Raw genomic sequence first — 12,391 nt, 5'->3', positions numbered from 1 at the left:
CGCTGTTGGATCTGAGACACTGGCCTAGCACTGCACCAGCAATAGCAAAACAAGGCTGTTTTTTCCTAAACACAGAGTGAACACTGCAGATCCTGTGTTTTCTGTAAAGAACCCACTGATCTGGACAAAGGAGGGATGGCGGCAACCACGCCCCGCTCAAATAAGTCGATCAGAACGTCACACTCGTCTTTAGCAGAATTACTGAAAAGAGAGGTTTGCAAAGAGCACAGCGAAGTTTCTGGAAGAGGAAATAAATTCTAAGTGAAGAAGAGCTCTCAGTAGCACTGCATGTGGCTCGTTTAACACATCATTCTATAACTGAGTCACTTTGCTGTACACCTGCAACTAAGACAGCATGCCAACAAAAATTTTAAGAAATACGAAACAAATCATTCTAAAATATCCAGACAACATGAAAACATTACGCCTTAAACGTAACCCTCATAACTAGTGAGAAAAAAAAGAATGAGGGGTCTGTGAGAGAGCACTGTCACCATCACACTGTAAGAGCTGCGTGTTCTGTAGGGAAGGCGTAGGGTTTGCAGTAAGAAAGGTGAGCTGTTTCCTTTAGAAGGCAAAGAATGAATTTGTTTAAAAAAAATTCCTCTATAAGTGGCATTTGACACACTTTCTACGAAATCAACTGTCAATTTTATTATCACTGTCCGCCAGGAAGGCAACACTTAAGACTCCAATGAATGAAGCAGGAACTCCCAGCTGCTTTCCAAAATTGTCAATGGACAGATTTCAAGTACATCTGAAAAGAGCCTCTACAGAAACGTGACTCTCTCACACACACATGAATAGACAGCCTAAAAAAGCCACTAAGCCTTTTCCAAGAGATGGTAATAGAAAAAAACAAGTAAATTTATCTTAAAAGACTAAAAAGCTAGTATAAAAAAAAAAATCAACATTTGAGAGTCTCTGAATATCTGTAATATTTCCTAGAAAAAGTAGTTAGCTTTGCAAATGACACTCTAAATTAAAATTTCAAATATGACTAAAACTGACCCACATTATCCAAGAAAACTTAACAAACTTCAAATTCCCGAAGCTGGCTCTGAAGGCCTTCTGCAAAGCAGGGCGTCACAGCTGGTGTCACGGCTGGACAGAGCCCATCCTGGGCCTATCACCACCTCCAGCCCCGCGGCTTCCGAACTGCACAACTCTGGCTAAACACCCAGCCATCCAGCTTTCCCTTCCTTGCTGGGGGTGACAGCTGTCCCATCAGGGGTTCAAGGACGACTCACGGCGATCTCTGTGCCCCGTACCCAGGAGAGCTGTGAGGTCACCCCAGGCCCTTTTCCCTGGATTCCAGCGGGCTCCCTGCTCCTTGGCCTCCTGCAGCAGCCCCTCTGCCGCCACACCCTGCCGCCCGGCGAAACTGAAATCCGCAGGCCCGACACAAACACCACCTCCTCCACCAAGGCCTCACTCCACAGATCGACGTTTCTCTACCTCGGCTGCATCCGGGCAGCTGGGAACCTAAAACAAACCAAAAAAACCGCCCTGATGGCGCGGCCTCAGCCAGGCCAGCTCGTGGAAGGGTGGAAGCCACGGAAGCCATCCCTTCGGGCGCTGAGACGCGCTGCACGTCACGGGCACGGCCGCCGGCAGCACTTTGTACTTTCTGTCCTGTGTTCCAGCGGCCTGCAAGCTGAACCTGGACTCCTAACTTTTGGAAAACAGGATGGACCTTCAGTGTACAGCCCTCAAGGAACCACAAGGACTGGGACTTGAACCACCAGGCTCAAGCGGAATGCTGATGTGAAAAAATGGGACTTCGGGGTTCCCGCTGAGGCACAGCAGGTAAGAACCTGACTGCAGTGGCTTGGGTCACTGCGAAAGCACGAGTTCCATCCCCTGCCCGGCACAGTGAGTCAAAGAATCTGGCTTGGATTCAATTTCTGGCCTGGGGACTTCCATGTGCCAAGGGTGCAGCAAAAAAAAAAAAAAGAAAGAAAGAAGGATAACGAAATAGGATTTCAGCACTCTTACGATAGAGGATGCCAAACATCCTCTATTTGAAATAAAAACCTACCAACACCTGAAAAACTAATCTATATTTCAACAGCTCAGAAGTGAGGTCTATTTGACTTATAAGAACCTAATCCCAGGAGTTCTTGTCGTGACACAGTGGAAACAAATCCAGCTAGGAACCATGAGGCTTCAGGTTCAATCCCTGGCCTCGCTCAGTGGGTTAAGGATCTGATGTTGCTGTGGCTGTGGTGTAGGCTGGCAGCTACTGCTCCAATCAGACCCCTAGGCTGGGAACCTCCATATGCCACGAGTGCAGCCCTAAAAAGAAAAAAAAAAAGAACTTAATCCCAGAACAAAGGAAATTGAATTAAAATAAATCAGGTACAGGGCTCATCACGTTTGTGTCTCATAGTTGGTTCCTCTCCCCATCCTTCTCCCCACACCTGGCGTTCCCGGAATGGAACGTGCTCCCTCCAGCCTCCACACTTTCAGAGTCCACCACAATCTCTCACTCATCACATTCTCCATCTGGCTCTTGCTGCTCACTGTGGAAATAACTTCTATGCTGGAAATCTTACCTTAAGGTCAAGGTCCTAACTGAATGTCCCCCTTCTGTACTCCCCTCACACTTGGTAATATTACCCCTATCATAGCACCTGTCAAAGATACATTGTTACTTTGCTTATTTAGTTCATTATTAACATTGTAACTACATCATGTGGCATGAGTTAAGGCACTTAAGAAGTGGTGGTCAGTGAGTGCTGGAGGCAGGAATGAATGAATGAGGAAAGGGCCTTCGATTAGCTCATCTCTAAAAATACGCAAGCCGATGTCCAAGGGCCCTTCCACCTTCCTATTCTGTTAGTGTGAAGGATCAATAAAAAACAAATGGCAATTATGTACCATAAGGACTCAGATCCACGTTTGGAGTGGATCTAAAACAAAAAACTCCAAGTCGTAACATCACAAGCTGCTAATTTACAAGTTTTCTTTATACGTCATTGTAGTATTTAAGCCTGAAGACAATAAATAGCTATTATAGTGCTTGTTATGGTTGAAGAAATGTCTCTTCAAAAAATACCTAGGGGGAGTTGCCGTCGTGGCAGAGTGGAGATGAATCTGACTAGGAACCATGGGGTTGTGGGTTCAATCCCTGGCCTCACTCAGGGCGTTGGGGATCCGGCGTTGCTGTGAGCTGTGGTGTAAGTTGCAGACGCCGCTCGGATCTGGCATTTTTGTGGCTCTGGCACAGGCCAGCAGCTACAGCTCCAATTAGACCCCTAGCCTGGGAACCTCCACATGCAGTGGGTTCAGCCCTAAAAGGACAAAAGACCAAAAAAAAAAAAAAATACTAAGGGCTTATTAGCAATCCTAATATAATAGTTTACATAAAGAATTATAGCAATCTCATAACTATGGGATAGGTGATGGCAGTAGGTGAGCACCCCCTAGTTTACAGTCGTTACCTAAGAGAATCCTCTGCCCAGAACAAAATGCATATTAAAGGACCTAAGAGTAAGGCCCATCCTCAGCTTCTGGCCCAGCTCCACTTTCAACTTCAAGTAGTGCTTTTATTGAAGATAAGAGTCAGTGCTGCAATGAAGAGGCACAAAAATGGAGATTTAACTTTGGAATGGGATTTATTTATCAGTCCTTTAAGGCAGTGACATCCAACACACGGATAAAGTATTTCAAATAAAATTATAAAAGTATTTTCATCAGGATTTAGCTTAGAATCAACTGGGAAGCTATTCACTTCCCTAACCTCAGCTATTCCTTATATTAACAGACACCTAGACTACCCAAGCAAACTAAATTTTATATATTTATTTGGAAAGTTTTATTTGATAACAACAAAATTATTTAACTATGCTAGTTGTACACATTAATGATCAAGTTGCTTGATAGCTGGACAAACAACTGTACATCATTTTATTCCAACTTCATTTTCTAGATGAAAACAAAATATAATAATGCAACCCCCACTGTTTCTAAACAAGCCAAAATAGTTTCATGTTTTCTTCTTCAAACTTTGATAGTCTTCTCTATTTGTAACTTGCATTAACATGCTAGTTTTCCCAGGTGCCACACACCTAATTTATATCATCAGCACTCAAAAGTGTAACAGATGAAGAGAAAACAGCTTTGGATCTTTTTCTGTAATAACGTACAAGTCTCCTGGTTTTGAATTCTTTGAGTAACGCTAAAGGATAAATTCGAAATATTAAAAGCCCTTTCAGTAAGCATGAGGCAAGACTTTCCAATAACTTGATCGTCCTGCAAGACAAACAGAAGTTTGGCGAGTTGGTAAAAAAAAGCCTTATTCTGAGACTCAGATGTATCAGACGTTAACGAAAATCGAAGAGGAAGAGAAAGAAGATTTCAATGAAAGTATTTTCTCTTCCACGCCTTTTGAAAAAAAGGCCACTAGATTTTAACAGGCAACATAACAAGTATAACAAGCACGTGTGGATACAAGGACCCCAATATACTAAAATGTGGTGAGGTCAGAGAAGCGTCTGCTGCCCTTAAAGTTCCTGAAAATGAGAGGCTACTTTAACAGAGAACAAATATCATTTCAAAACGAGATAAACTTAAAGACAGAAACACAACCACAACCCAGTGGCTGGGGAAAGATGGATGTGTGAACGCAAACTTGTTGCTTACATATAAAGCTACTCTCTGGGTCCTGGAGAAATAAACTATGGCTCTTCCTAACGCAAGTTCCATACCCGGAGATCCCCAAATCAAGACACGTGCTTTCCAAGTAGAGTAACCAGAAGCAGCTCGGGCTTCCCCGCGCCGAGTCCTACAATCCAGGACCAGAACCACAACTGGATCCACCCAGCTCACAAGGGGATTCAGCAAAGCTGGCGTTTTCAGGGAAGGGCCCGGGAAGAAACTTGCTCAGCTTCCTATCTGGAGTCTGAAATGATCCCAACAGACGCCTTCAACCCCTAGAGTTTGCCCGATCCATCACCCACGCCTGCAGCCCCGGCCACCCCAGCTTCTAAATCTCCGTCGGATGTTAGAAACCTGCCGGGCGCACGGCTCCAAGGCACAACCCGGAGAGGTGACCGCCCCACGAGGAGGGCCCCGCGGACAAAAACCCACGCGCGGCCGCGCCCACTCACCCACCGCTCGCTCGAGGGACAGGAGACCAGCCCGGGGTTCAAGTCCTGAGCGTTGCAGGTTCGCCCCTCTCGTGGGCTCGACCCCCAACGCACCTCAACTCTGCCCTCAGAGCCGCCTGGGCGGCGCCATCTTGCCCAGAAAGCGGGCCTCGCGCCGGAGGCCCCGAGCGGGCGCCCTGGGCGAAGCCGGCGCACCGGGGACCCCAAACCGGAGCGCCCCGCACCCCGTGCCCTCGCGTCCCCTGTCCCCGCGAGACAAGCTTCCTGGACACGTCCCCTGCCGAGTCGGCTGCGGAACCGGCGTCCTGCACAGCCCGCACAGCGGCTCAGGCGGCGCCGAGGGCAGCCCGGACGGGGGGGGCGGGCGCGGGGCGCGCGCTCTGTAACCTGGCAACGCGGAGCGACCCGGCGTCCCCGGTCCCGCGACCCGCGAAGCTCCAGCCCTCCGCCGCGAGGAAACCGGGACTCCCGACCCGCCGCCCAGCCCCCGCCGCCCCTCGGCCGCCCCGCCCGCTCCGACTGCTGCTGCCTGCCGGGCCTCCGCGGCGGGGTCGGCCGCGGAGACCGCCTCCCGCCGGCGCCGCCCCCTTAGCTGCCCGAAGCCCGCCTGCGCCGCGGCGCGCGGCCGGAGCTCCCCAGGGCCAGGGCTCACCTGGGCCGAGCCCGCCTGGGCCGGCGCGCGGGCTGCTGCCAGCGCCGAGCCCCGCGCGTGTGCCCGGCTCGCGCTTCCCGCGGCGGCGGAAGTTTCGCAGCTGGTGTGAAACTCGGGACCTCGGCGAGGAGGACCCACTGGGTTTTTTTCGTCCAAGATGGCAGCCTCCAGCCGCGCACAAGTGCTGGATCTGTACCGCGCGATGCTGAGGGAGAGCAAGCACTTCAGTGCCTACAATTACAGGTGACCGGCCGGGGCCCGGGAGGTGCGGGCGCGGGCTGCAGGCGTGGCCGGAGTGCCGAGGGCGCCCGGACCCCTCGGGGGCGGCGGGGGGCTGGCCCCTTGCCGGGTGGAGGAAAACGTTCGGGTCTTGGGGCATCGCCCCTGGTCGGACCCTCTGCTTGGTGAACTCGGGTAGGTTCTGCTTTGGGAGCGCGGTTCAGTGGTGTGTCTGCCTGTAGGAGAGATGCGAAGGCTGCAGGTGCTCAAGTCAGGACCATTTTGTTGCAATTATAAGAGCTCCCTGTGAATTGGAAGGCTTGACAGTCGAAGTGACCAGTCAGTAAAAATTGTCCACTGCTGAAGGCTCTCTCTAGGCATTCCTTTAATTTCCGAGGTGTGTTAATTAGCTTTTTTGGTGGCCAGGATCCGCTTTACTTGGGGTATTGGCGGTGGGGCGGGGCTTGTGAGGCGGAGACACAGGCAGCAGTAAAGGAGAAAAGGTGCCCAGCTTTCAGGAGCCTCATCAGATGGGGTTCCAGCTTTTAGGATCTTAGCAGCAGGAGAACGGGAGTCTAAACTCTTATATGCGTCATGTAGCACACAGCTTTTCCACGCCTGCCTCATTCTCATGTTTGCTCTTGAGTCCCTTGTTCTTACTCTTTCTATATCTTTTGTCCACTTCAGAGCATCTGCTTTCTTTGCTGCCTTATGATCTCCGACTCATCGTGAATGTCTGTGCCTTCATGATTCCCTCTCTGCATCCTTGTGGATTTGGTGTCTTCTACTAACTGCCTGATCCTCGGAGTTTCCGCCCTTCTCCCAAAGCAAGAATCAAATAAGATCAGCTTATCTCTCCACTAGGTCTAGTCTTCATGACTGACCTGCCTTGTGGGTTGCGTTTCTAGGAACAGACCTGGTTGGGTAGCTGTCCCCACACTGGGTGAATGATGAGTAGATCCAATGAGGCGTTTATTATCAAACAGACACTAAATCTCCCAGGCAGTGACTTTCTAATTTTTTAGATACCTGTGTAGAAAAGGTTCTCACCCTGTCAGTTTGAAAGCAACATCTGGTTCATCCCAATGTGGTCACATCCGGCTGGTCAAGTAGTTATAAGAAGCTTTCTGGGAGTGCACTGATTCACTTAACGGCTTTGGCTTTGGAAGCTACAGTTTGCAAACCATGGGAACACTGGGGGAATTTTAAACACAGAATTAACCAAGGACTTAGCACCAAGAACTTAACTAAGTCTATTGAAACAGCCCACAAAACATGCCTGTGAATTATGGAAAAACCAATCATTCTCACCATGGTCTGGAGGAAGGAATTTTGTCATTTAAATGTACTGAAAATAAACAAGAACTGGGGGACAGCGCAGGTCACACACTGAAGAGGCAGCGGCAGGAAGAGGGTAGACGGAGGGCACAGTGGAGGAAGGTCCAGTTGGTGGCCTCAGTACGTGATCAAGGACACGTCACTCAGCCTAGAGGTCGAGCAAAACTGGCCTGTTGATTAGGCCATTGCAAAGGCCCCTCTGTTGCCCAGCTGGTAAGATGCACACATGAGTCAAAGTTTTTGCTTAAGAATAAATACCACATCTGAAGTTCCCGTCATGGCTCAGTGGTTAACGAACCCAACTAGTATCCATGAGGACACAGGTTCTATCCCTGGCGTTGCTCAGTGGGTTAAGATTCGGCGTTGCCCTGAGCTGTGGTGTAGGTCGCAGGCACAGCTCGGATCCCAAGTGGCTGTGGCTGTGGAGTAGGCCTGCAGCTACATCTCTGATTCTGCCCCTAGCCTGGGAACCTCCATATCCCATGGGTGCAGCCCTAAAAAGACCAAAAAAAAGGAATAAATACCATGTCCGTGGGGGCCAGGGTCGGGGTAAACTGCGGGAAAGTCACTCAGGCCTGTACCCTGTGGGCAGCAAGTGGAAATTACGTGGTGACGGATTATGCTTTGAGTGAATCCTTTTGAGCTCATTTTATTATCCACATACAGATATTTTATTCCAAAGGACTCTGGTGATCATTTTACACTATCTCCTGAAATCACAAACCTCAGCCCTGAGGAATTATCTCCCTAGATAATAGGTTTGCGATAAAGGATGTCGCTCTTTTGTATTAAGGCATCTTGTGGATTTCAAAGCCCCCCCCCCCTTTCATCCTTATCATCGGTTCCTCTGCCTCCTTTGAGATTCAACTCAATGTAACCTTGGGAAGAAGGCTTTCCTGATTCTCTGTACTCCACATTCCTCAGCCCCTTCCAAACAGGTCCCGTCACCACGTGCTCTCTTACTTCAGAGCTCTCGAAATCCTTCCCGGACTACTTTGCCCGGAGCCATCACAGACCCTGGAGATGGCGAGGGGAGAGCCTTGGGCTCAGCAAGGTCCCCACCATGAGTAGCTTTTTGTTTTTCACAGACCTCTGTGGGACCCAGTTGTAGAAATCCTTTTTTCACACTGTGCTGAGTGATGTGACAGGCAGGCATGGGGTTGACTCAGCACTTCCCAGAAGACAGCCCTGGATCCGAAGCAGGAAGTGGCAGCCTGCTCAGGTGACATCCTGCTGGAGACGTCTGCAGGATTCGGGGCAACAGAAGGCAAGAGCCAGGTTGGAAAGGGCCACGGAAGGAACCGAGACCCCGTGCTCAGCTAACAGGCAGCCAGTAAAGAACTCGAAGCCGTAAAGTGGCAGCAGCAGAGAAGGTCATCGTGAGGACGGGACACGAGGGTCCCAAAGGAGGGCAGGTTACAACAGCTGAGGCGAGAGCAGGAGTAGCGTAGAGGGCTAGAGAAGAAAGATATCTTTTTTTTCTTTTTTTTGTATTTTTGCCTTTTCCAGGGTAGGGGTCGAATTGGAGCTGTAGCCACCGGCCTACACCACAGCCACAGCAACGCGGGATCTGAGCCGTGTCTGCGACCTACACCACAGCTCACAGTGACACCGGATCCTCAACCCACTGAGCAAGGCCAGGGATCAAACCTGCCACCTGATGGTTCCTAGTCAGATTCGTTAACCACTGCACCAAGACAAGAACTCCAAGAAAGATATCTCTGATTACTGACAAGAAGGTAAAACTCTTCAACCTCAATGAATGACTGGGTTCAGGACTAAAGAAGAAAATCTAAGCAGGGTCTAGAACGATGTCAAGGTTACCAGGTAAACGGAAGCACGGAGGTTAAGTGTAAAGATTGTACCATTAACTGACTTAAGAAACACACGAATAGCTAGTCTTGTGGAGAGAAGAGTTTAGAGTTCATTTTTTGGAGAAAATGGAGCATCTTGAGTGAGTGTCACCTCGGGTCCCCAGTAGAGGCAGTTATTCCCAGGAGTCTAAAGCTCAGAGGCGCGTTTGGGGCCAGAGTTGTCATCACCATGCACTCGCTGTGTGATCCTGGGCAAGTCACTTTGCCTTTCTGTTCTTCCGTTTCTTAATCTGTAAAATGGAGGTAATGATTTATCTATTCCACGAGGGTGAGGTTCAAGTGATGAATGTGTATCAAGCGCTTAGAATCATGCCTGGCACGGAGGAGGCACTCAGTAGATAGAATTAGTACCATAAGTGGAATCAACATCTTAATATTAGTTAACATTCCCAGGAAGAGTATTTAGGGCAATTTTATTTGACAGTGTCTGGAGATGCTTTTGTTGTCACAACTTGGGTGGAAGGATTCCGCCAGCACCTGGTAATTAGAGACCAGGGATACTGCAAAAGCAGGACAGGCCCCCCAGGAAGAGAAGTGTCTGGCCTGCAGTGTCAGTCACGCCACAACTGAGAGATGCTGGGTTGTGGTGAGAAAAGTAGCGGGCTGAGGACGCTGTCCTAGAGCACCTCAGAATCTGAGGTGCTGGCTGGACAGAACCCCCTGGAGGAGGAGGCCAAGGAGACACAGTCTAGACGGGGCTCCCATGTCAGGATGCTTTCACCTCCCTAAAGGTCACCGAGGGCCCTGGAAGCCTTGTTGTGTGGGGCGTCCTTATCAACATTTATCATATTAGGAATCAAAAGGAAAACATTTTTAAGCACCTGTTTTTAAGCAACATAAATAACATCTTTATGAAGAATAGCCATTTTTCTCCCCCCACCCCCACCCCCACCAAAAAAAAACCAGTGATGAGAGTGACATTGTTTGGCATTTTTGCACATCTCTTTAGTGTCTGGCTTAATGGAAGATACCTGAATTCTTGTGTTTGTTTCTGCCTAAACCGGTCGCTCGCTGTATCACGTGCCATCTAGCCTCTGGGAAATTCCTCTGTGCACTTACTTGAAAATGAGGCTGAAAAAGGCAGATGGCTCCTTGGGAGGATAAAAAAAATCTTTGTTTTCCCCTGAAAGGTCTCAGAGACCCCTGTGGTCCCTGGGTGGCACGTGGATGACTCTGCCACAGTGTCTGAGAAGCAGGAAGAGGGCAGGCAAAGAGCAGCGTCACAGGTCCCGCTGGAGGCATGTTCGGGACGGTGCTGGAGCAGCAGGCCACTCTGCTTTAGCAGAGTCAGGTGAACGAAGAGGGCAGAGTGTGCCCTGCAGTTGGCACCCAAGGGATCTCTGGTGACCTTTGCCAGCGCAGCCTCAGTGAAGTGGGTACGGCAGAACCAGGGGCTGGGGGCTGGGAAGTGAACCAGAAGGAAGTAAACCGCCTGGTGAGTGTAGATGCCGCCACCAGGGAGCCCGGGTCCAGGCATGTGGGTAACAGGAAGAGCATTGCTGCAGAGGAGTGAGGCCCACGCACTGCGGGCACAGGGGGCGGGCTTGTTGCTTCAGGGGGAAGAACGCTCCCTTTTTCATTGGGAAGGAGGTGAGGTTAAGTTGGAAGGTCCAAGGATGCGAAGTCGAAGTGACTGGTGCCAGGCCTGACGGCCCGTGTCCGGATAAAGCGGGAGATGAGCAGATGTGGGGCGTCCTCGTGTGTATTACACGTATCATGACGTTCGAGTTGTTGGTTTTCTTGTCTCTCTGACCTTTGTCCCTCGAAGGCAGAAATTCTGTCTTATCTCTGCACCCCTAGCGCCTAGCACACTGCCTACCTCCTCTGTGCTTATACACATTTGCCGTTGAAAAGCAGGAGGAAATTGTATTGAGAGGTCATTTTTATCAGCCATTCCCTCCTGCTGGTTAAAAACGTGTATTATTGTAAAACGTGTGGAAAGGCAAAGGTAACGCCCGAATGCGTGCCCAGTGGCGTGTCAGAGCTCCCCAGTCCCCCGTCAAAGGGCTGAGCAGCATCAGCAGGGTGTGTGGGAGGGCGGAGGGAGCACCCTGAAGGTAGGATGCTTTTGGCTGCGGTAACAGACCTTTTCCTGGTGCTTCCGGAAGTGGAGGTTATCCTCCCCACCTGGAAACGGTCTGGAGTCGCGAGGCTGCCGAGCTGGATCAGCCACTGCCTGATGGCAGGGTGTCTTGAGTCTCAGTTTTTCTCCCATGCTCATGCCTGATGGTTGCAAATGGCTGTTAAAGCTCCAAAGAGCCTGTCCTTATTCAAGGCAAGACAAGGAAGAGCAGCCCCACTGGGCCATGGGCGGGCTTTCTTTTCATAAGAAAAGGGCCGCTTTCCAGCAGACTTGCGGTTATGTCCACTGAGCAGAACTCATACTATTCTACCACAAGCTGGGCCAGCGGCTGGGCAGTTAGGGCAGAGCTCATTCTCGCCTGCAGAGCAAGGTGGCAAGAGGAAAGCGCCGGGAGTGACTGCTGGGGCCGCCGGCATCTGCGTGGATGCAGGTGGAGGGCGCACGCGCACAACAAGGCCTTGGGGAGGGGACTAGGTGCAGGTGAGGGTGGCGCAGCCTCGGATGGGAGCCTCATCCCGGCGACCCCCCGAGCTGGTGCTATAGCCCGCAGGTAGGGAACCGGGTCTGAGAAGCGGGAGGCACAGAAAGCGAGCAGGGGGTGAGGGCTCGCAGCTGGTGAACAGCAGAACAGTGGGAGCGGAATTGGAAAGCGCCCAGGCGCTGCTTTTCCGCAACTCCACACTCTTCAGTAGAGACCTCCTGCATCCCTCGCATCCTCAGATACGGCCTCCCGAAGTTTTAGAAACATCCACCCAAAGATACTTATTTTCGCAGTTTCCTTGTACAGCTGCAGCACCTCTGGTTTCAGGACTGATTAGATTACTCTTGGTCAATGTCAGCTCCCAGTTACTGCAGGTCCTTCACCACTGAATGCAGCATTATTGAAGTCTTTTGAGTGCAGTCTAGTGAATGGACTGAACAATAACCCCAGGTTAGAAGTCTGCTCTCTTTTTGAACTGGAAGCTAAGGACCTGCAACCATGACCTTGTGAAGAGGGCAGGAATCGTCAGGGGCGTATTCCGGTGTTCGCTCTTGCAGGTCTTTGCACACCGACTACCTCTTCTGCCCCGTGTCCCGCTGATGAGCATGAAGGCGAGGATGAGTGGCATCG

The 12,391-nt window shown here is 50.5% G+C and overlaps 2 protein-coding genes across 14 annotated transcripts in view; one reads left to right on the top strand and one right to left on the bottom strand.

Annotated features, from left to right (window-relative positions):
- Window positions 1-5,876, bottom strand: part of FARS2 (phenylalanyl-tRNA synthetase 2, mitochondrial) — a 369,093-nt gene extending 363,217 nt beyond the window's left edge. For 3 of the 10 annotated variants that reach the window (XM_047794437.1, XM_047794435.1, XM_047794438.1), the window contains exon 1: window positions 5,119-5,280. The gene's annotated coding sequence lies outside the window, so the exon portion shown is untranslated. Of the gene's footprint in view, window positions 1-5,114; window positions 5,281-5,766 lie in introns of those variants that run through there. The other 7 variants (XM_047794430.1, XM_047794432.1, XM_047794434.1 and 4 more) reach the window with 4 other exon arrangements.
- Window positions 5,877-5,883: 7 nt separating this feature from the next.
- LYRM4 (LYR motif containing 4) overlaps window positions 5,884-12,391 on the top strand; it is a 182,571-nt gene continuing 176,063 nt past the window's right edge. For all 4 annotated transcript variants that reach the window (XR_007136866.1, XM_047794445.1, XM_047794443.1 and 1 more), the window contains exon 1: window positions 5,884-6,009. Coding sequence is in view for 3 of the 4 variants with exons in the window: in XM_047794445.1 (XP_047650401.1) it covers window positions 5,924-6,009 (86 nt within the window). In the remaining variant the exon portion in view is untranslated. The remainder of the gene's footprint in view (window positions 6,010-12,391) is intronic.

Source organism: Phacochoerus africanus, chromosome 9 (assembly GCF_016906955.1).
Source record: "Phacochoerus africanus isolate WHEZ1 chromosome 9, ROS_Pafr_v1, whole genome shotgun sequence".
Taxonomy (NCBI): Eukaryota; Metazoa; Chordata; class Mammalia; order Artiodactyla; family Suidae; genus Phacochoerus; species Phacochoerus africanus.
Note: the sequence above shows the minus strand (reverse complement) of the source record. Positions and strands in the feature narration are given on the sequence as shown.